Below are 24,736 nucleotides of genomic sequence, written 5' to 3'. Positions count from 1 at the left end.
GAATAAGAATGAGGGAGCCAGAAAGATAGGCAAAATTCCCATTAAGGTTTTACAAATATAAATCTGGTGCTAATGAGGTCATAGTCAGGGATTAAACCCCATATAGAATGGTTATTTTTTTACATGTATTCCTATTGCTGCTGCTGCTCTAAAAAGGCTATTTCACTTACTGAGCCATACTCTCTGCAGCTCTCTGTAATGATCTCACTTAATGCCCACCCTGTACAACTCTATGAGATAAATTAGATTTTCCTCACTTTGCAAATGAGGACATTGAAACAAAGAAATGTTAAGTAGGTTGCCTAAAGTTGCACAATCAGCAGCTGAGCTTAAAAATGCATTACTTTCTCTCCACAGCCCATGCTCTTAATCACCATTTCATGTTTTGCTATAGATCTTTAGCATTTTTACCTCAGTGCTAAGTGCAAGTGTGGTACTTCCCAAAGCTCATGTTTGTACCTGTTATGCTAAGCCGCCTCCCCAAAATGTTTATCTTGCCTTTAATTTTCTACTCACTTTGTCCACAAGCCATTTAGTTTGTCCCAGGACATGGTATGTTTTATTCCTTTGGTATAACCACACACAAGTTGTTGTTCTGTTTGCTGACTCAATTAAGATTGATCATGTGGCTGAAAATGAACTGCTGTTAGTTTTCAGAAACAGACTTTATCTTTTGCTGAATATTAAAAAAGTTACTACTTAGAGGCTTCTATCTAGATATTGTCTCACTATACTAATGCACCTGACATAAAAACAAACAGATTATATATCTATATATGTATATATATATAGTTTGATACTACCATATAGTTACTTGTTTTGTTGAGAGATGTGTTCTTTGGGGCTCAGGAATGGTGTTACCATCACATGCAATAACTTTTCCAAAGACAGAGTTCTGGCGTTTTTCTTTGTGTAATTTACTTCTAAAAAATGTATCCCTAAATTTAAAAAAGAAAATTATGTAAAAATCATGTTATCATCTCAGTACTGCTCTAAGTACACAGAATGTAGCTGGGGCCAGATGGTATAGTCTTTAATTATTAAGATTATAAATCAGAACAGGGAATTTTCTGTTCTTTAGCTAGGGCATGACTTTTCTCAGCGTATTCATGGTCATCTAATTTTAAAGAGAGCTGTAACACATTATGGGTGTGGGGCCAGGGAGCTCGGTGGGATATAGTCCAGTGATAATGAGGCCACAATTACAAGGCTTAATCCCTGGAAAGGCCAGATAACTCTCGGCTACTCACTCCAACATTAAATCTAAGCAGCTGTTTCACAGTGTGTGCCATTGGATTCAAGAGGCCTGGACAGGAAAGGGGGGCAGGTGGCTTAAAACAAGCTCATTACTGTGGCTGGAAAAAACAACTTAACGTTCAAACTCTGCTAATGGTGTTTGATTGAGTGGCATCATCTTTCTTTACAAGGGACAGCACACAACACAGTGCATTTAAGAGCATTAAGTAGAACAAAGAGCATCTTCCATTGCTCCATAAACATTGTTCTTCACAAATGCTAATGTATTTCCAATCTCCTACATCACAAAGCCTTTTATAGAACTCAGACTACATCTATTTAGTGCTTCATAGCAGTGTTCTACCTTGTGTGGCCCAAAATAGATCCGATGAAGAAGCAAATACTTTTGGGGTGGGTGGTCCTACCCAAAGAATCACTTCTATAAACACACTAGACACCACTCTTGCCCATAGTTTCCTGAACAACCAAAAAAAAAAAAAATCAGAAGTTTTATTCTCAGCACTCTGAGTTCTATGGTATACACTGCTTTGTCAGGTTCTCTAAACGACACTGTTATTCAACAAGTCTTTTAAGAAATAAGTTTCAAAGCTATTCATCTTCAATATGAGACTTTCATGTTAGAGTAAGAAGAAAGGGGCTTCTCACTGAGTAGCAGAGGTAAGTCTGAAAAATACCTAACATTATATATTTAGTTTCTGTAGTCCTAAAACTAAAACTAATTTAGAGAGATGGGGACTGAGGGCCTGATTACGCATGAGCTAGTAGCAAAATTTGTTAGCAATTATTGATGAATTGAACATATCATCATTCTATATAATGATATGATTGACAAAGATCCAGATGTTAGACAAAATTCCTTTGCCCAGATATATATCTACGTGTAAGAGAAAAATGATTTCAAGAAATGCTCTCATTGTCACTTTCTGTCAAACATAGCTGCATAGCTAATCTAACCTATGGAGAGATATAACATGTAACAAAGATACTTTGGCATTATAAAGACATGGACTACATTGGCTAATTAATTCTTCAGGATAGCATTTTGTTTTGCCACATGCTTTCTTGTTAGAGTTCCTTTCTTATTTATTTTCCTTTTTAAAAAAGTCAGTGTGGGAGTGTTTTTATTATAGTACTATAATCCCAAATAAGTGAATACAGCTGTGTTGGCAAAGGTGCAGGCAAACCGGCACTCTCATACATTGTTGATGGTGTGTTAAATAAACAAACCCCTAAGGAGGGTAACTCAGAAAGAAAAATGCACATATCCTTTTACATAACAATTCCACTTTTAGGAATCTATTCTAATGATAACTTTGTATAAAATGGTTTATTTGTAAGGATCTTCACAGAAGCCTTGTTTATAATAGCAAAACATCAAAAACAAATTAAATGTCTATGTCCATTTAGGGCCTAGTTCAATAAATTATGGTACTATTCAAATAACAAAGCACTGCATCTGTTTAAAAAGTATGAGGTACAAACATAGAACCATCTCTAAAACACAGAAACACAATAAAAAAGGATATATATAGTATGTTACTACTTGTGCTAAAAATATACCTACAACAAACATACACGGATGCACAGAAATGCACCATATATACCCAAATGCAAGATAAGGGTTTTCTCCTCCCAATTTTTCCTCATAAAAATGGAGCTGCCTTATATGCAAGTTCTTATAAAAATCTTTCATGTGATTGGTACTTATCCATATTCATTTATTTTTAACTATAAAATACAGTTTGGAAAGGATATATTAGGTTAATATCTTCTCAATTAATGCTAGTTTTGGATGCTCATAGAGAGTGCCTGTCAGAATTACAAAGAAAGGATGTGAATAAGTTATTTTGGAGGGTATGACCACATAACTGCAAGTGTTGGATGTCGTAAACAAGCTATTAAAAGACCTCTGTCAAAACTAATGCAGTGAAACGGGCTCCCATTAGCTAAAGATGGAATAGTTTGACCACCATAAACAATAATGGATGCAACTCAGTGAAACATATTGACAATATAAAATTTTAAGACTTTATAAAGATACTTAATAAAATTCCCCTACTAAAAATATCAAAATACCCCTCATTGACACTTTCGTATGTAACTCCATGCTAACTCTTTACAATGAAAGCTGGCAATTAAAAAAGCAAGCATTTGGCCAGCCATGGTGGCTCTCACATGTAATCCCAGCACTTTGGGAGGCTGAGGTGGCCGGATCACTTGAGGTCAGGAGTTCAAGACCAGCCTGGCCAACATGGTGAAACCCTGTATCTACTAAAAATACAAAATTAGCCGGGCATGGTAACACACGCCTGTAATCCCAGTTACTCGAGAGGCTGAGGCAGGAGAATCCCCTGAATCCCAGAGGTGGAAGTTAGAAGAGCAAGTTAAATGACAGCTAATGAAACTAACAGACAAATACAGAAAGTGCCACATTTTACAAGGCAATAACCAGTTTCTTCAACAAGATAATGGTAGTAGAAAAAGAAAGGAGACTGCTTCAGGGTATATAGACTTATGATATACAACAAATGCAATATGTAGATCTCCTTTGGATGTTGATTTGAACAAATCAATTACAAAAATAGCGTTTTGTTGCAAGTGGAGAATTCTGATTATAGACTGGGAGTTAAATAATATGAAGCAATTGTTAATTGTTTGTAGACGTAACGGCATTGTGATTTTATTAAAAATTGTTGATAAATGTTTAATCTGAGTGATAAGAATACAGTAGTTCCTGTGTTATTTTCCCTATTTTTGTGTAAGTATGACAATTTGTAATAGAAATTTTAAAAAGTCATATAGTAGATAGTAGATATATGTCATGAAGACCTAAATATACACCTACATGACAAATTCAAAAAACAATAATCTTAATGTTATATGAATGGGTAATTGTGACTAGGAATAAATATCCATAAACAGAATTATATGGGGGTTCAAAATCTCAAATATCTTAGATGGAAGTTAGGTAATATATTTGAATAACTGCTGGAAGACTCAAAAATAATCTCTAGTGATTACAAAAAGAATGATGTTAAAGACACATGAGAAGATTTTGAATTATACCATTCGTGAAATATGAGAGTAGAAAAATCTCTACAAAATAATACTTTATATAAGTGGCTTTAAATATGTAAATGAAAGTAAATTAACAAATATCATAAGTAGACTTTCAACCATATATATAGATACATATATATCTATATACAGATATATCTATATATATATAAAAAACAGTTTATGTATGCAGGTGCATCAAAAAACTTTTTAAAATTATCTTATTGTGTTACCTTATATTTGAGCATATATGCTGGGGCAGTGTTGCAGACCTTAGGGATACCAAAGTGAATGAAACCTACAGTCTGAAGTAAGCATTCAAACAAAACTTCTCATAAACCCTACTTGTTAAATTCCTATACCCTCTAATGTCACTCTCAAGTGTACCCTCTTCTAAGAATCCATCATACCCACTCCTTGGCTGTAAATAATTTGTCCCTCCTCTCTGTCCACGGAGCTCTTTGTAATTTCTTCACAATACTTATTATATTCTGTTCTATATAATAGCAACATATGAGTGTGTCTTTCATCCCTAATAATAACTAGCATTTACTGAGCAATTAACTATGTGCCATGTACTGTGCTAAGGACTTTAAATGCCTTCTCTTACTTATTTTTACAACCTTATGAGATATGTGCATTCTGCTTACTATGAAAGAGAAAACTGATGCTTAAGGAAATTAAGTAATTTTTCTACAGCCCTGAGTTCAGAATCCTGTCTCTTTCTTTTTCTTCAAGTTTTTCAAAAATTCTCCCTTTATTCCTCTATATTCCTCAAAGTTTCAAGCAATTTTACATGTCTAGACAAGCTAAGATATAAGTGGTGAATGCATGCTGGCACAGATATAATCTGTAGGGTTCAGAAAAACAAAAGATAGAAAAGGTCAATTAGGACCAGGCCAGCCAAAGAGTGATTCATATGAGAGATGACAGTGAAGATGAGTGTATGAATAAAATATAGAGGAAAGGTACATTATTGGGGGTAGGTGTTCATCTTATTTCTTGATACAACTCTTCTCCATGTCCAGTATTCAGGGAGACCACAAGTATAGAGGTCACTGTGAACTCCGAGAACCTGATTCTTAACTGCTACTCTACATTACATATAGTAGGCAGTCATTAAAGGTTCACTGATGTTAAAAATATACTTGTTAAACTGGATCCTCTGAGCTGCTTCCTCAAAAATATTTTTCTATTATAATGTTGAAGAGAAAAGACAATATGAACCTGAAAGAGAAGAAAGGCCTGTTTTTCAGTGCATTCTCATTTAAGGAAAGACCCTAACATGAATTCAAATACATTAATGAGAAATCTGTGAGGACAGCTGCCAACGTTGTAAATTCAGCCCTCTGTTACATAGCTATCGCTTATTCAGGAATTACACAGGGTTGCCAATGATAGCTGTTGACTGAAAATAAATATTTGACTTTGTTGTCTCACTCTACCTCATTTATTAAACAAGTTATTTTATATAACTATTCTAGAAAGTGAAGATTCTCAAGTGCGCACCAGATATATTTCTGACAAACTCATGTTGTTGAGTTAATGATAATTTTGGGGTACCTGACATTTTTTTCTTTCTTTCCTTATTTTTTCACTTTTCATAAATTTGCTCAGAATGTCTGGATTTGGTAGCCAATTATAGAACACTTTTCACAGCAAACCCAGTGAAACAATGTCATTTTTAGCCTTCAACTCACAGCTATGGCCTCAAATGATTAGACATGTGATTCTGAACTTGATTTATGGAAGATGGAGCCCAATTCTCTGGCCCCAGGCCTGAATGCTGGGATGGCAGAAACCCATGCTGGAGAAAAAATGTAGTTTTCCAAGTAAATGAAGGTGATTAATGGAGAAGCTCTTCTCAAGTCCAGCTCCTGAGAGTGAGTGAACTGTTGTGCTCTCTGGAGCTGAGAATAGAATACTGGGGCTGATTATCCCTAACACCAAATGATTATTGACAACAATTTTGAATGTCACTATAATAATAGGAAGGCAAAAACAATTAAAAACACAGATTTAATTTTAAAAAAACTCTAGATATTGAGAGTAGAGACTAGTTTATATAACTTAGGCCAGTAATTAATGAAAAAAAAATCCGTTGAAAGCCATTTAAGTAAAAAGAAAGTTAATATAAGTGGGAGGTGTTTTTTGTTGTTTTTTTTTTGTTGTTCCAGAAAGAAAAAAAGTCAATATTATGCTTTACTTTAATAATTAAGAACTGAGGAAAAACAATCTACTAAGATCAAAAAAATAAAATTAGTAAATTAAGTAAATGATAAAATCATAGTAAATAGATTTAAGCTGGCAGATTATATCTTAAATACATCTTGATTTTATATTATGACCATTTGGGTTGTGGGGTGTGTGTGAAAATGGGCAGTAGAATGTGAGGCCAACATGCTTGAAGAAGACAGATATGCAGCACACACAAATACTCAGAGAATAAAGGAATCAGATGTGGTGAGGCCGATCAAGTCATTGTGAAAGACAAAAATGTGAAGACACACTGAGGAAAAACAGGGAAAGACAGACACAGGAGGAGCAAGATAGGCATGTACATACACATGTAAATACAGAGGACAGAGGAAAGGGATAGCTAGAAAGACAAACATTTTCTTTTTTATTTTTTAAATTTTACTTTAAGTTCTGGGTACAAGTGCAGAATGTGCAGGTTTATTACTTAGGTATACGTGTGCCATGGTGGTTTGCTGCACCTATGAACTCATCATCTAGGTTTTTTTTTTTTTTTTTTTTAATTTTATTTATTTATTTATTTTATTTTTTTATTTTTTTATTATTATTATTATTATACTTTAGGTTTTATGGTACATGTGCACAATGTGCAGGTAAGTTACATATGTATACATGTGCCATGCTGGTGCGCTGCACCCACTAACTCGTCATCTAGCATTAGGTATATCTCCCAATGCTATCCCTCCCCCCTCCCCCCACCCCATAACAGTCCCCGAAGTGTGATGTTCCCCTTCCTGTGTCCATGTGTTCTCATTGTTCAATTCCCACCTATGAGTGAGAATATGCGGTGTTTGGTTTTTTGTTCTTGCGATAGTTTACTGAGAATGATGATTTCCAATTTCATCCATGTCCCTACAAAGGACATGAACTCATCATTTTTTATGGCTGCATAGTATTCCATGGTGTATATGTGCCACATTTTCTTAATCCAGTCTATCATTGATGGACATTTGGGTTGGTTCCAAGTCTTTGCTATTGTGAATAATGCCGCAATAAACATACAAGTGCATGTGTCTTTATAGCAGCCTGATTTATAGTCCTTTGGGTATATACCCAGTAATGGGATGGCTGGGTCAAATGGAATTTCTAGTTCTAGATCCCTGAGGAATCGACACACTGACTTCCACAAGGGTTGAACTAGTTTACAGTCCCACCAACAGTGTAAAAGTGTTCCTGTTTCTCCACATCCTCTCCAGCACCTGTTGTTTCCTGACTTTTTAATGATTGCCATTCTAACTGCTGTGAGATGATATCTCATTGTGGTTTTGATTTGCATTTCTCTGATGGCCAGTGATGGAGAGCATTTTTTCATGTGTTTTTTGGCTGCATAAATAATGCCACATATCTACAACTATCTGATCTTTGACAAACCTGAGAAAAACAAGAAATGGGGAAAGGATTCCCTATTTAATAAATGGTGCTGGGAAAACTGGCTAGCCATATGTAGAAAGCTGAAACTGGATCCCTTCCTTACACCTTATACAAAAATCAATTCAAGATGGATTAAAGACTTAAACGTTAGACCTAAAACCATAAAAACCCTAGAAGAAAACCTAGGCATTACCATTCAGGACATAGGCATGGGCAAGGACTTCATATCTAAAACACCAAAAGCAATGGCAACAAAAGCCAAAATTGACAAATGGGATCTAATTAAACTAAAGAGCTTCTGCACAGCAAAGGAAACTACCATCAGAGTGAACAGGCAACCTACAAAATGGGAGAAAATTTTCGCAACCTACTCATCTGACAAAGGGCTAATATCCAGAATCTACAATGAACTCCAACAAATTTACAAGAAAAAAACAAACAACCCCATCAAAAAGTGGGCGAAGGACATGAACAGACACTTCTCAAAAGAAGACATTTATGCAGTCATCTAGGTTTTAAGCCCCGCATGCATTAGCTATTTGTCCTAATGCTCTCACTCCCTTCGCTCCCCCATCCCCCTTCTGGCCCCAGTGTGTGTTGTTCCCCTCCATGTCCATATGTTCTCATTGTTCAACTCCCACTTACGAGTGAGAAGATGCAGTGGAAAGACAAACATTTTCATTAGCTCAACAAATATTTATTGAGGCAAAAACAGACCCACAGAGATGGAGTTGGCAGACAGCTTTGCAGTTCTTTGAATCTGGCCAAAGTGAACCCTGCTGTTGATCATAACTGCACAAAATTATTTTAGAGGGCCTACTAAGTGCAAAAGCACTGTGCTAAACACTAAAGAAGACAAAAGTAGGAATACAATAGACTCCATACCCTCTAAGGACGTATTAAAAAGTTGTGTTGGGCCTATGAGTGAACTATCTGCTACTTTATCATTCTTTAAAATGATGAACTTGCTGGGAATTTAAAATAGACCTTTCTGCAGTGGCAAGCAGGATTTATGCTTCGATTTTTTCATTTTAGGTTATGAAGACTGTACAAAGAGACTCAGAGACAGAGAACTTTCCTTTTCATCTTTAAAAGTCACAGGCATAAATAATAGCCAAGAGAGGAAATCTCTTTGTTACACAAAGTTGCTTGGTGGCCTGATCTTTGTTCTTGGCAAAATTAGTCTTGTTTCATTACCTAGTATCTGGGAGATATCTGAAACCATCTTGTACTTTTTCCTTTTAAAATTCAATGCTATTTTTGGCTCAGTTGGCTTTTAGTTGGAACAATCAAGACAAAATTATAACATCTCCCACTCTCCAAAAAACAACCATGGAAAAACACTTTACGAATTAATAAACAAATAACTCCCAGTTAAGGCTACAACTAGAGCATTACTGCCTATTGGAAATATAACATGAGCCATGAGCCATATTTTAAATTTCTTAGAGCTACATATTTAAAAGTTTTTAAAAGGTGAAATTAATTTTCATGATATATTTTCTTTAATCCAATGTATGCAAAATTTCCCAACATGTAATCAATAAAAAATATATTAATGAGATATTTTACATTATTTTTTCATACTAAGGTTTTGAAATCAGGTGTGCCTTTTATACTTAAGTACATTTCCATTTGGACTAGCCACATTTCAAGTGCTCAGTAGCCAAATGTGGTTACTGGCCACCATACTGGACAACAATGATTTGGAGTGCTATTTCTAAGTGGATTGAATATCCCTTCCCTTCTTATTGTTAGCTCTACCAAAGACTCAACCAGATGAAAATAAAATCTAAAAGCCAACTTTTGTTTTCTAAGTCCCTTTAGTACATAATACTGTCCTTTTGCCATCTGTCTGGTGGTATTTACCCTTTAGGCATGAAGAAGGAGAGCTGAGGTCTGTATACAGACTTGGGAAGGTATAGCTTTCTTACTTAAGCAAAACAACCAGTCCACCAGAAGTAGACAGGGAAAATTCTCGGTGGGAGAAAATGGCTCTAGAAGCTGGCCCTGCTCTGCACTTGGTTGAATTGAGTAAGCTTGCCTCAAGGTTCTTCTGGTACCCTGTATCCCTCTGTCAAGCACTTATCAGTGTAGACTGTAAGTTCCTTGAGGGCCCACACCATCATTACCCATCTCTGTCTCTCTAGCACTTAGCATAGTGCCTGGAACATAGTTAGTGCTCAAGAAATATCTGCTAAACAAATAAATGAGTTCACATAAATTCAGTTTCTTATGTGCACTAGCCATATTCCAAGTGCCCCATAGCCACACATAGCCAGTGGCTACCATATTAGACAGCACAGATATAGAACATCTCTATCATCACAGTAAGTTCTGTTGTTTATCAGTGTTTTAGAACAATGAGTAGAAATATTAATTTGACCCATTCGGTGACAGGGAGCTTCTAGGGACCACAAAACTCTTCTTTTTTGTGAGCAAATGAGAATACATTTTAGCCCCCTGGAAAGTTCAAATACAATGTCATTATGGTTTTGACTGGAAAAATAAACTTGGCCATGCATTTCTTCCTGAGTTTCTGTCTCCCTTAGGGTCTTCTCATCTTGATTCCCACCAGGCACAGTTTCCATGAGTGCCTCTCCTTTTCTCTAGCCCAAATGTCTAATGAATGCTTTCCCTTATTTCCTGAGATATACTGGCAATTTCAAAAGAAACTTTAGTACAAAAGCTAGGGGGAAAAACAAAGAAAATATAAAATCATGAAAAACAGTCAAGCTTATATATGATATATACTTTTTTGAACCTAAGTATGCCAGGAAAAGCAGTGTGGTTCTTGAAGAAATTCTACCTTCTCTTACCCTAAAATAATTAGATTCTAATGGCTGATGGGCTAGCACAATTTTGCAAGCATATTGGCTGTAACCCTTTGTCTTCAGCCCCTTGCCTCAGCCAGGAAAAGTCTGAGGTGCCATCTTTGTTTCTGACATACAGTAGTTGGTGTCCCTGAATATGTGTCTCACTCCTCATTTAAGGATGTCCCTTAAGAATATTCCATTTTCCTTTAAATAAAACTTTTCCCTGTTTCAAATGCTGTTGCCTACTCAGATCCACCTGCCTAGTTTCACGTTGAGGCCTGAGAGACATGCATTAGTACAGCTGACTTGCAGAACTGGTGACTCCTGCCTTCAGCTTTAGTGAATAATCTAATGCAATGGTTCCCATGTCTTGCTGATTATCAGGATTATCTGAGGGACTTTTGCAAATTTCAGATCACTGAACCCCACTCCAGACTCTAAATCAAATCTTTGGCGGTGGGGCCTGGGAATCTTTAACAAGTATATTAAGTGAAAATGATGCACTAGGTCTCATTTAGGGATTATTGTCTGTTTCCTCCATACTCAGATAGTCAACTCTGCCTACCTCCGGATCATTCCATAAGGACATTCCCCACCCTCAGTTTGTCACTCTACATTTTGACAATAAAACAGGATCTTAATCATACCATCCATGTAGCAGCTGTAGGGGGAACTGCGATAAAGGGCGTTTTTATGTAAGCTAGAAGTTTCCATAACCCTACTGCTTTTTCTAGAGAAATCTGTTTGAATCTTCTAACTACATAGGATCGAAATGTCCCCACAGAATTTACTGTCAGCCCAACAATAATGAAGATTTCAGCAGGATGTGTTCCTAGGTTAATGTTGTAACTGTTGTCAGCCCTCCCCCTGAAAGGCCAATACTGAGAATGCAAGACATAAATATAATCTAGGAAATGAGAAGCATAATTTACCAGAAACCCAAGCTCTTACTGAATTTTAATTTTAATGTATGTTGCTTGTACTCATCTTTTTATATTTCAAATAACAATCACTTACCCTTGACCAATTTTTTCAAATCTTGTGTATTTTTTCTTTGGGTCCCCAACACTCACAATGCTTCCTAAGAGACGGGTGGGGAGAGAAGAAAAGAGGAGGAGGTGGAAGAGAGAGAGAGAGAGAGAGAGAAATATAAATTGATTGACTGTTTTTTAATTTAATAATGAAAATTAAGATGCCAGAGTCAGTGACAAATAAAACATTAGACAAATATTCCCATGGGATTTCTATAATTTATATAAAAATGATACTTTCTACTTATTAAAATAACAAATAGTTTTATAGTAATTAAAGTAGTAATAATAACCCATTTTGCTTATATTCAAAATTACTGATATTTGGAAAACAAAAAAAAAACTTGTCACAACCCAACATCTATAAAAAGTTCTCATAATACTATATATTAGGATATAAAAAACATCTAAGAAAGGGATGGAGCTGGAGGTCATGATCCTAAGCAAACAAATGCAAGAAAAGAAAACCAAATACTGCATGTTGTCGCTTATAAGTGGGAGCTAAACAATGAATACACACGAGTATAAAGATAGGAACAATAAACACTGGGGATCACTAGACAGGGAAGGAGGGGGAGAAGGGCTGAAGAACTACCTATTGGGTAGTATGCTCACTGCCTGGGTGAAGGCATCATTAGAGTCCCAAGCCTCAGCATCACACAATTTACCCATGTAACAAACCTGCATGTGTACCCTTTATAACAAAAGTTGGAGTTATAAAATACAAAAATGTGCTCAGTCTCATAAATATTCTGGAAAATACACATTAAAACCAGAATGAGTTAACACTACAGACCGATCAGAATGGCTAAAATTAAAAAGGTTGTCAATACCAAATGTTATCAATGATGTAGAGCAATTGGAACCCTTGTACACTGATGCTGGGTACATAAATTGGTATAATCGCTAAAAAAAAATCTAAGAACTTATCCACACTATTTAGTAAAATCACTATCTTCTCTGAATTGAAGTTAAGCACTATGCTATACCCAATTCTGCTGGACAAATATATATTGAGTAATTACTATGTACCTAGTACAGTGGTAAGGGTGTGGGGATGGAAATGAGTCTAATGAAGAACAAAGTTTGATCATAAAGTAATGAGACCCATGTGTGTTTGAAACATATAATTCCGAACCTAGGACACTGCTAGTGCTCCAAAGATTTGAACAGATTTACTGACATATGATTTACATGCCATAAAGTTCAGTGACCTAGAGTGTGCAATTGAATGTTTTTAACATATTTAATGAGTTGTGTAAATGTCATCATGATCTAATTTTAGAATGTTTTCATTATTCCAGAAAGAAACCTTGTACCTCTTACTTGTTAGCAGTTACTCCCCATCTTCCCTTAGTTCCCAAAACATATCTAGGCAGCCACTAATCTACTTTCTGTTTCTATAGATTGCTCCAAACATTTTTTAGTAAGTTTATAAGCTACATAAGAAAACTATTAATTTATCATGTTCGGCTCTTTAAAAATATTAGTTTTGCTATTTCAAAAAATCGAGTCCATCACTCAGAGGACGAATACTTGCTATCACTCAGAATAAATACCACAGAAGTGGCATTGACTCTTCAATGCAGTGTTCAAATAGGTCCAGAAAAATCTTGGGGTTATAGAACCATCATGGGAATAAGGGTGCAGCTTCTCAAGGATATACTTTGAAGGGCATCATTTATTTGGAGGCCTCTGGCCCACCTTTCTTTTTGGAAGCAAACATGTCAGTATTATTACCTTTGAGTTATATCTTACTAACACATGGTACAAAGAAGTGTACAGTTGGTTGGTAAGGCAAGATTTTCACATATGAACTCATCAAGAGAAGATCTGTAAATTCTATCTTCTAGTTGTCACTCGTATTCATACTCTTCTCTCTATGCCCACGGCCACTGCTATTGTTCGGGCCTTCAGTACTTCTTATTCAAACAATTGTGCCAGTCATAACCTACTCATAGACTCTGCTTTCTCTAGTTCCTCTTACACCATGCCTTTGGAAAAGGGGGACCATATTATTCATAAAATGAGACTGTCCTGGACAGACTGAGATGTACAATAACCCTATATCAGAGTGATTTTGCTCCACTGTTCATAATTCCTCAAAAGCTCCTGCCCACTGCAGGATCAAATCCAATTTCTGTAGTTAGACAGAGAAGGCCCTTCACCATTCAGCATCATCTGGCTCCTATCTAACCAGTCTAGCTTTATATTATTCTTTTTCTCCACCCTTACTACTTTATATCCTAGTAATGCTATCACTATCTAGTGCTTAGGTCTTTGCATGTGCTCCCCCTTTTCCTTTCCTATCTAACCCATGAATTCTTATTTGTCATTTAAATAAAATCTCAAATTATCCATCTTTATGAAGTCTTCTCTGATCATTTCACTGAGACTTACATGCTGCTTCTTGAGGGCAGGAACTTTGTCCTTTCATCCCTGTAACTTTGGAGCCTAGAACAGCGGCTGCCACTAAACAAACATTTGTTGATTAAATGAATGAGAACAAGAAAGTATGTATTTAAGTGCTCAATTATATGCTACAGATAATACTTCATGCTAATTTACACAACAGTCTATTCTCTGGGCTAGTAGACAACTTAATTTAGACCTAACAGTAGATAGTATACCTTGAGAAAAATAATCAGTTAAACATTTCACTCATGGATTACTCATCAAGTTGTTGGGTTTTTTTTTTAATGAAAGTTCACTTTTCAATTAAGTTAAATAAGACTTAGCTAATATATGGGTTGTTATAATACATTTTCTTTTGTATTTCCACTATCAGTCAGTAGTACTGCCAATCCATCTACTCAGTAGCCTGAGTCAGAAATCTGCGAGTCATCATTGACTCTTACTTTCACTTATCACATGCAGTTGTCCACCAAGGGCCTATATCTTGTTACCTCCTAGACATCTTTTGAATGTGTTCCTTCCTCATTACTACTTCTTTAGTGGGGCTCTCATCATCTTTTTCCTGGGTTATTCCAACAGCCTCCTAACTGGACTCCTAGTCTAGCTGCTGCCCTCTTTAGTCAAGGCTCTACATCTCTATCAGGATCCTCTAAGTGCAGACCTGATAATGTGATTCTCTAGTTCAGGATTACTTGATAGCTCCCTAACACCTACAGATGAAAGCCAAAACTCCTTGGCAATGCAAGGTTCCTAATCTGGCTCCTGCTTCATTCTCTTCTCATCATTTACCACTTCCCCACTAGAACTTTATGCTCTAAGCATAACAAACTAATGGTAGCTCATGATCAGCTCCTGCTTAAAAGTTCAGTTTCCTCTTCTACAATGCCAGTATCACCATATACCACCAATTCTTTATTCAAGTAACACTGAATAAATCAGAGTTCCCGGACATATGCCTTCAAGTCTTCTTTACATGCCATTCGCTGCCTGAAATGTCCTTCCCATATTTTCTCTGTGGCAAGTTCCTATTCATGCTTCCAAACTTAGCTTAGATGTTCCCTCTTCTAGGAAGCTTTCTCTGATCCCTTTGAATAATTAACAACTTCAGTTTTCTGTGCTACTACTGTATCTTCTCTCTCTCTCTCTCTCTCTCTCTCTCTCTCTCTCTCGCCCTTGCTCTCTCTCTCTCTGTACTTAATATATCAGATGTCTATATGTATCTATTTGGAACTTTGACTTGTAAGAATTAGAACTGAAGGGTTCCATAATCATCTGGCATCCATTCAATGTTGTATCTATGGCTAGAAATGTACATGATATACATGACAGGAATTCCACAGTTCTTCCTGGTTCACTTAAGGTCTTGGTCACAATGTAACACTTGTGCTGAGTTACTCTCTGTACTAAGCAGTCATCTGCATAGGTTCCTTTGTGTGTGAATGGTATTTGATATTGCCTTTTAGACTATGTCTTAAGTACAGGAGCCATGTCTTACTCATCTCTGTATCTTCAGTGCCTCCTCACACGATGCCGTGTGTAGAATATATTGATATATTTTCCGAATTACAGTAAAATACAATTAGTTATTTCCTCTTATAAATGCTCCATGGTTTAATGCAAGGGTTGGAGAATATATTTTACTTGAGCTATATCTATAGAATGCCACCAATTTAGCAATTTCTGAGTTGGTCTTTTATTTTTCAACTTGTCTAACAGATTTCTATATAACTGAGAGCCATCCTTATTCAAATTAGCTATTAATGCGCAAGGGCCTGGACTTTTTTATTTTAATGAAATGATGATTTTAAAGTCACCTGAAGCCATAATTTTATGAAGCAGTTTATAGTCTTCTAAAAAAGTTTTACTATTAAGTTGCTAAGCAAACTTTTTTCCATATAGAAAAAGCAAATAAGCTTGAACCCAAGCCACTTTCTGAATTATGACCCATTCCAATTGGTGGGGTTCAGTTAATGTGGCTTTATGGTAATAAATTATTCAACCTTTATTTCCATGTTATGCAGGGGGAAAAAAACTGGAAATAAATCCTTTCACGAAGATTACCAAAAGAAACCATTTTGATGAGATTCCACTTCTGAACTTAACTGCTATTCAAATAAAATGGTGTCTCCACACCCATTGCCCTTCACAGGAGAGTGTGTGCTGCCATCTACTGATGTTAGGTAAGTATACTAGAGGCCTTGTTTACCATTCTCAATCACAAAACAAGCTTTTAAAGTGATCTTTTCCATTAGTTATTATAATTTGCTTTTATAAATTACGATAAAGAAAAAACACTGTGACACAATAGGGAGAAAGTTTTTTAAAATCAGCAAATCAAAATCAAAAGAAAAAAAAAGCAATACCAGAACAATTTCCTACCAGAACTTCCTAAAGAAGAAATAAACTCTTCATTTTAAAGTGCAGGTTTTAAGAACGCTAAATACTTGTATTTGAAAATAGCATTCATGATATGAGTTCAGTGACAGAAAAGCCCATCAATATATTTTCTGACATATTAAGCTAAGGTGAACTCCCACCATTAAAAGATTATCCTTTTAGCATAATGAAGATTTTGATTTCTGAGAAAAAGTAAAATGATTCTCTAAATTGATATCAGTTCTATATGAGGGTGAATTAGGAAAAAGGTTTTGAGTGGGGAACACCGAGGGAGGTGAGAGGCAAGGAGTAGGTGATAGTGGGGCCCAGAGGAAGGAGGCTGAAGACAAATTTCCTGTATCACACAACTTTACTGACAGTCAATGGCTTTTGAAATTTGTCACTAAAATGTGGCAGTTTCCTTTTTTATTATACTTTAAGTCCTGGGGTACATGTGCAGAACGTGCAGTTTTGTTACACAGGTATACACATGCCATGGTGGTTTGCTGCACCTATCAACTTGTCATCTACGTTAGGTATTTCTCCTAATGCTATCCCTCCCCTAGCCCCCTACTCCCCAACAGGTCCCGGTGTGTGATATTCCCCTCCCTGTGTCCATGTGTTCTCATTGTTCAACTCCCACTTATGAGTGAGAACATGCAGTGTTTGGTTTTCTGTTCTTGTCTCTGTATTTTTCAACAGATCTAGACAGACCACAATGAACAAGCCAGACCCAGGCTATTTGTCTGTGTAAAACTGAAAGATGACCTGTTCATTTCAGGCAATAATGATCTCTTGCTCTGGCCACCACAATCAGCATCTGCATAGAAAATGAATAGCTCTGTGGTCTGGGCTGCCCACCTCTTAGTAACTGGACCCCTGACACTGAAGCTGAGGATGGTTTAGTACAGGCTGCCATCTACTCTTCACCATGCTTATGAGGTCCACTCTGGTATGGGATATTGGCCATCTTTTTGCCTCCCTGTTTCCTTTTTTCCTCTCTTTTGCCTCTCAGCACAGGCTGCTCTACTTTTTCCCCAAGCTCCAATGGGGCCTTTGAGTCCAAGATACTTGATGGCTTCTGTACAGTAATCATACATCTGGGATTATTCCTGGTTTCAATCATTCTGTCACACTGTAAGACCCCAAACCCCCATTTTTATGCTGAAAAATATGATCACTCTCACTCTGTAAAAATAGCATAATAACAATTTTATACTACTGTTTATTGTGCTAGATGTCTTATATACTTTAACTTATTTAGTCCTCACACAACCTCTATTATATAGGTACAATTATTATCTCCATCTTTCAGATGAAGAAAATTATGTTCAGAGATGTTAAGTGACTTGACTAAGGACATACAGCTAGTATAAGTCTATGACTCAGACCCAGTGATGACTTATTTCAAAGCTTGACCCATTGTATTATCTTATGAAGGCTTTATACCCATGTAATAATAATTATCACTTATTTAGCCCCTATGATGTGCCTGATACTGCTGCTGAGGTTTTTATATTATCATTATCCCCACTTTTTAGATGAGAAAATGGAGGCCCAGAAAATTTAAATAACTGGCCCTAGATGACACAGCTAATAGCAATGGGTCTATGATTTAAGTGTAGATCCTTCTGACTCCAATATCTGCCCTCTTAACCATAGGATAAGCTCTTTAAAATCTATCCTATAGACAGAGTCCTGAAATGTAGTAATGGGCCAGGCTTGGTGGCTCCTGCCTGTAATCCCAGCACTTTGAGAAGTTAAGGCAGGAGGACTGCTTGAGCTCAGGAGTTCAAGACCAGCCTGGGCAAAACAGCAAGATCCCATCTGTACAAAAAATAAAAAATTAGCTGGGCATGGTGGCGCACACCTAAAATTGTAGCTACTTGGGAGGCTGAGGTGGATCATTTGAGCCCACGAGGTCAAGGTTGCAGTGAGCTATGATTGTGCCAGTGTACTCCAGCCTGGGTAACAGAGCCAGACCTTATCTCTTACAAAAATGTAGTTATGATTCTTATCTCCATTTCACAGGTTAAAAATTGAGGCTCAGAGGAGTTAAGTGACTTGTCTGAAGTTATCCTTAGACAAAGGCGTAACGGCAGAGAGAAGGCACAGAGAGGGTAATGGTGGAGCAGGAGCAGCAAAGTCTGCCTTTGTGGACTTCGGAGTATAGTTCACTGAATCTGCTTCATGAGAAGCACTGCTCCATTTCTCAGCAGGTTCATCCTGCCAAAATCTACAAATCCAATGTAAGGTTGGCAGTCACAGGTGGCCTGCTGGCTAGAGGGAAAATGACTCTCTCTATGCCCAAGCATGAAGTCCAGTAGGGAAAAAAAAACCCACTTAATTCTTAATTAAAATGTAATCAAAGTTAGCTTCCCCTTCCTCACCGTGTTGCTCAGTGTAGAGCAGAATAAACAACAAATAATAAGGACACAGCTCTAGCACCATTAGAGTTTACAAGCAAAACAAGATTTTGGTCCAAGAAAATAATGCTTATTTCTCTGTCAGCTAACTTAACAAAACTATACAAGCATTTTTGTTGTAATACATCTATTGAGATTTGAAACAGATACCAAATAACAGTCATTTTATTAAAGCAAGGCTGTTAGATTTTTAAAATCTGATATAATCACATAGGTCATGTCTACATATGCAAAATAAAGAAAAACATGTGCCAATTGTCTGAATAATTGAACTTAAATTATTGAGGCAATTCTTTCATTTAGTTCTTCCTTTTTACAAAAATAGACAGTTCGGATATGCAGAAGCAAAGTAGGCAGGTAATGGAAAAAGTGTAAGCTTTGAAGGTAAACAGGTATCAGTTCAAACTTTGGCTGTGCCACACATTGGTTTGGTGACTTGGTCAGTTAAGCTTTTTAAAGCTTACTTTCATTCACTGATCTATAAAATGAGGACATTAGAATCAGCTGCAAGGAATTACTGTGAAACTATGATAATATATGTAAAGTGGCCCACCCAGAAGGTGCCCAATAAATGAGAATTATTACTGCTGTTATTACAGCAAATGGTTAGTATCAGTGCTAGTGGCATATTTAATCATGAATAGTAAAGTCAGCAAAAATCTAGCAATTGTAGTTCTGAGTTTTCAGTGACAGCTGCAACTCCGACCTTTGCCTTTCCAAATGCATCTAACTCAAATGCCTCAATCTCAGTACTGTTGACATTTTGGACTGAATAATACTTTACTGTAAAGTGGACGGAGGGTAGCTGTCCGGTGCACTGTTGGGGGTTTAGAAGCATCCTTAGCCTCTACCCATTATATGCTACTAGCAATCTCTGAATCAGGACAATAAAAATATTCTCCAGACATTGCTAAATGTCCTTTGGAGGGCAAAATCATCCTACCACCACCTCTGCAGAGCCTCCCTGTGGCCTATAGTGGGAATTACTGTCTTCCTTTTCTGAGGTCTTTTAAATAAAAATATGCATGAAACGAGATTATCTTATGCTCTAATGGTATCATACTATTAAATCGTATTTTCCAAAAAAGATTGAATTTCTTGATGACAGGAAAGTTTCATTCTATTGTGTCCTCCAAAGTTTCTTGCATAGAACAGACGAGTAGGAACTCAGTAAAGATATATTTGTTTACTTATTTTTTTCATTCACTGACTCAACAAGCATTTGCTGTATACCTTTATGTAATAGGCATGAACTAGGAGTTGGACATATAGGGAAAAAAGGGCACAGTCCCTGCTCTTGAGAATCTCACAGTCTAGTGAAGAAGTCAGACTAATATGGTTTGATATTTGCTCCAGTAAAAGTGGTAAGGAAGAGATGCCCTTAACTTGGACTGGGAGAGACAAGCAACATCTTCTGAGGAGGCAACTTTTGAGCTGAGTTTTGAAGGATGAGTAGGAGTTAGTCAAACTGGGGTTGGGGGGGCACTTACTGCTGATATCTAGCAATTTGTTAGATGCTTTTATAGTATGAGTTTAATGAATATGCTTTACAAACCTTTGACTTTTCAGCAGATAATCCATTTTTTTTTTATCTTCTTGACCCAGAAAAGTAACTAGAAGGTAAGTGTTTTATAAAACTGGGGCAACAAGTGTGTACACACGAGCATGTACACACTAATGACATTGTGGAAGGAAGCTACTAGCATTTGCTAGTTCTGTCTCTCCTGCCACATAGAAATGCTTCTGAATTAAGGGAAAAAGCTATATTATTTGTTGTTCCAAGTTTTGATTGGCTGTATTGGGCTTTGAGGTTGACATATCTATCATCACTGATTAGTTGAGGGCCCTTGGGTTATGATCATAACATATTTTATCAGACTATTCTCTTTTGAAGATGTAATCTTAAAACTTGCTACTTAATTTGTCTTATCAATTTTCACCTCAATTGATTCCTTCGAGTAAAAATATTTAGTTCCTGTCAAATTAGGAGTGGAAGGGAGAAAGTGTTCTGGCATAGGCAGTAAGTCTCAAATTTTTCATCTCATGATTTTGGGAAGTGTGGAGTTCATATAAGCAGATTAAAACTTCCAAAGGATCAATTCCCATTTTAAATGGCTTATGAGAAACACTCCCATGAAGAAAGTAATCATGGCAAGAAGTACTCACTTAGCTTCTCTAAGATCTCCTCATCTGTCATCTTGGATTTTTTTCTTTGCCGATCTGTGTTCCTGTACAAAGTACTGGAATTGGCATTTTCAGCAGAGGGTGGTGTGACCTCTTTATTTGGTACTGCTGGTGAAGCAATGGATTCAACTACAGAACGAGTGTAGATCTAAAAAAAACAAAAAGCTCTGCAATTAAAACAGCAGGCCAAGGAAAAAGTGTGGAGTCAATGTATTGTAATATCAATGAATTTTTAAAGACAAGTGGTATTTTCTTAAAAAAAAAAAAAAAAAGGACTTTGAGTAGCTGAAAGTACAACACTGTTGAAAGATCATGGGAGCTAGTCTTTGGATGTCCCTATACATGCCTTGCTAATTCTGGTCTGAGGATCTCTGTTTATGCAACTCTTCCTACCTGGTTCACATGGATTTCCTTCCTTACCTTAACTTCTCCAACATTTTTATTACTTAGCAGTTATTTATGTATTGTTTGGTATTATTCTCTAATTGTTTAATGTGCTAATCTTGTATCCTCAAACAGCATCCTCAAAACCTTGGTCATATTTTATACTCTAGCTCTTGGAACATAAAAGATGCTTAATAGGTACTAGCTGATTAACTATATTCTAACTCTATGACTATTCCAAAGGGCATCTTTTGAATCACTTGGAAATAGTCCTTTGTGACTTACTGATTTTGTATGCTCTGGTCTTGGTGCGATAACTGGTGGTGGCTCATTTTCATCTTCCTCTTCTTCTTCCTCTTCATCTTCTTCTTCAGACACAGGAGGGGCCAATGGAGGCTCAGATGCTGTTTTTGTACTCTTGTGACAAAAACAAAGTTTAAAGATCAGGTATTAACTCCTCATTGTTTTTCTTCGGAAATAAAACAAGGGAAATGAAATATTTAAGCATGTAGGGATAGGAGGAAACTACATCTTTCACAAATGATCAGAATCATCAACAATTTGGTGGCCAGGACTTGCTCACCTGAATACAATCTCTGAACTTATTCAGAGATAAATTCATGTCATGGCTTAAAGAATCATGAAGTGTAATTTTTAAAAAAATTTCTCATTGAGCTCAGAAACAGTGGACTATTATTCACTTAATATTTTAAAGTTCAATGTTTTTGAAACACATTAAAAATCAAACTAATTGCTCTTAGATCCTTCAATCTACACTGGGCAGATTATCAATTTATTGATTGACAGTTTGTCAACTTGAAAAGAACTATTTTCTGCCTAAGGATCAGAGCATGCATACGCATATGGAATTAATATAGCTCTGTAAATACTCACTAAGAACAAGCAAGCCAATAAATGTCTCTTCCCTGTCCAGCCTCCTGGAAAGAAGCACTCAGAGAGTAATAGACATGAAGATCTAAGGAATACTCATTCACATGAATAATTACTCAATATTAACCATGAGTTAAATGGAGATTTTCAATGTTTTATAAACTGCAATAATACGACAGTATTGTGGTACAATAGCGACAATACCTAGGGACAGTTCTTGATCACTCATGTTAATACAGTGGTAAAATGGTTCCAAAGTTGGATTTTGAAAGAACTATGGCCATGGTTCTCAAAGTGTGGTTCCCAGATCTGCATCATTAGCATCATTAAGGAACTTGTTAGAAATGCAAATTTTCAGGCTCCATCCAGACCTATGAATCAGAAACTCTGGAAGTGGAGCCCAGCAATCTGTGTATAACAAGCCTTCCAGGTGATCCTGATGCATGCTCAAGTTTAAAAACCATGAACTATGGCTTAGGTCTGCACTGTTTAATATGGCAGCAACTAGCCACATAAGGCTACAGAACACTTAAAATGTGGCTAGCCTGTGACTTCAAAGTATACTACAAGGCTACAGTAACCAAAACAGCATGGTACTGGTACCAAAACAGAGATATAGACCAATGGAACAGAACAGAGCCCTCAGAAATAATGCCACATATCTACAACTATCTGATCTTTGACAAACCTGACAAAAACAAGCAATGGGGAAAGGATTCCCTATTTAATAAATTTTGCTGGGAAAACTGGCTAGCCATATGTAGAAAGCTGAAACTGGATCCCTTCCTTACCCCTTATACAAAAATTAATTCAAGATGGATTAAAGACTTACATGTTAGACCTAAAACCATAAAAACCCTAGAAGAAAACCTAGGCAATACCATTCAGGACGTAGGCATGGGCAAGGACTTCATGTCTAAAACACTAAAAGCAATGGCAACAAAAGCCAAAATTGACAAATGGGATCTAATTAAACTAAAGAGCTTCTACACAGCAAAAGAAACCACCATCAGAGTGAACAGGCAACCTAAAGAATGGGAGAAAATTTTTGCAACCTACTCATCTGACAAAGGGCTAATATCCAGAATCTACAATGAACTCAAACAAATTTACAAGAAAAAAACAAACAACCCCATCAAAAAGTGGGTGAAGGATATGAACAGACACTTCTCAAAAGAAGATATTTATGCAGCCAAAAACACATGAAAAAACGCTCATCATCACTGGCCATCAGAGAAATGCAAATCAAAACCACAATGAGATACCATCTCACACCAGTTAGAATGGCAATCATTAAAAAGTCAGGAAACAACAGGTGCTGGAGAGGATGTGGAGAAATAAGAACACTTTTACACTGTTGGTGGGACTGTAAACTAGTTCAACCATTGTGGAAGTCAATGTGGCGATTTCTCAGGGATCTAGAACTAGAAATACCATTTGGCCCAGCCATCCCATTACTGGGTATATACCCAAAGGATTATAAATCATGCTGCTATAAAGACACATGCACATGTATGTTTATTGCGGCACTATTCACAATAGCAAAGACTTGGAATCAACCCAAATGTCCAACAATGATAGACTGGATTAAGAAAATGTGGCACATATACACCATGGAATACTATGCAGCCATAAAAAATGATGAGTTCATGTCCTTTGTAGGGACGTGGATGAAGCTGGAAACCATCATTCTCAGCAAACTATCGCAAGGACAGAAAACCAAACACCACATGTTCTCACTCATAGGTGGGAATTGAACAATGAGAACACATGGACACAGGAAGGGGAACATCACACACCGGGGACTGTTGTGGAGTGGGGGGAGGGGGAGGGATAGCATTAGGTGATATACCTAATGCTAAATGACGAGTTAATGGGTGCAGCACACCAACATGGCACATGTATACATATGTAACAAACCTGCACGTTGCACACGTGTACCCTAAAACTTAAAATGTAATAATAATAAAAAATAAAATAAAATAAAATAAAATGTGGCTAGCCTGAATTGAGATGTGTTTCAAGTGTAAATTACATTCCAGATATTGTATACTTAATATCAAAAAATTGTAAAATGTTAGATTAATACTTCTTATATTGATTATATGTTGAAATGCTGATAATTTGAATATATTGGCTTAATAAATATATTATTAAAATTTATTTCACCTATTTTTTACAATTTAATATGTGGTTACTAGAAAATTTAAAGTTATGAATATAGTTTATATATTTGTTGGACAGTGCTATTATAGGTGTTTTTTTGTTTTGT

The 24,736-nt window shown here is 36.5% G+C and overlaps 1 protein-coding gene across 11 annotated transcripts in view; it reads right to left on the bottom strand.

Moving 5' to 3' along the window:
* Window positions 1–24,736, bottom strand: part of PAK3 (p21 (RAC1) activated kinase 3) — a 303,836-nt gene that overhangs the window by 45,137 nt on the left and 233,963 nt on the right. For all 11 annotated transcript variants that reach the window (XM_054473196.2, XM_054473193.2, XM_054473182.2 and 8 more), the window contains 3 exons: window positions 21,859–21,990; window positions 21,172–21,337; window positions 11,775–11,838 (listed from right to left, as the gene is read on the bottom strand). In XM_054473196.2, coding sequence (XP_054329171.1) covers window positions 11,775–11,838; window positions 21,172–21,337; window positions 21,859–21,990 — 362 coding nt within the window. The remainder of the gene's footprint in view (window positions 1–11,774; window positions 11,839–21,171; window positions 21,338–21,858; window positions 21,991–24,736) is intronic.

The sequence above is a fragment of the Pongo pygmaeus genome, chromosome X, assembly GCF_028885625.2.
Source record: "Pongo pygmaeus isolate AG05252 chromosome X, NHGRI_mPonPyg2-v2.0_pri, whole genome shotgun sequence".
NCBI classification, from domain to species: Eukaryota; Metazoa; Chordata; class Mammalia; order Primates; family Hominidae; genus Pongo; species Pongo pygmaeus.
The sequence above is the reverse complement of the archived record's forward strand: the minus strand, read 5'-3'. Positions and strand labels throughout refer to the sequence as shown.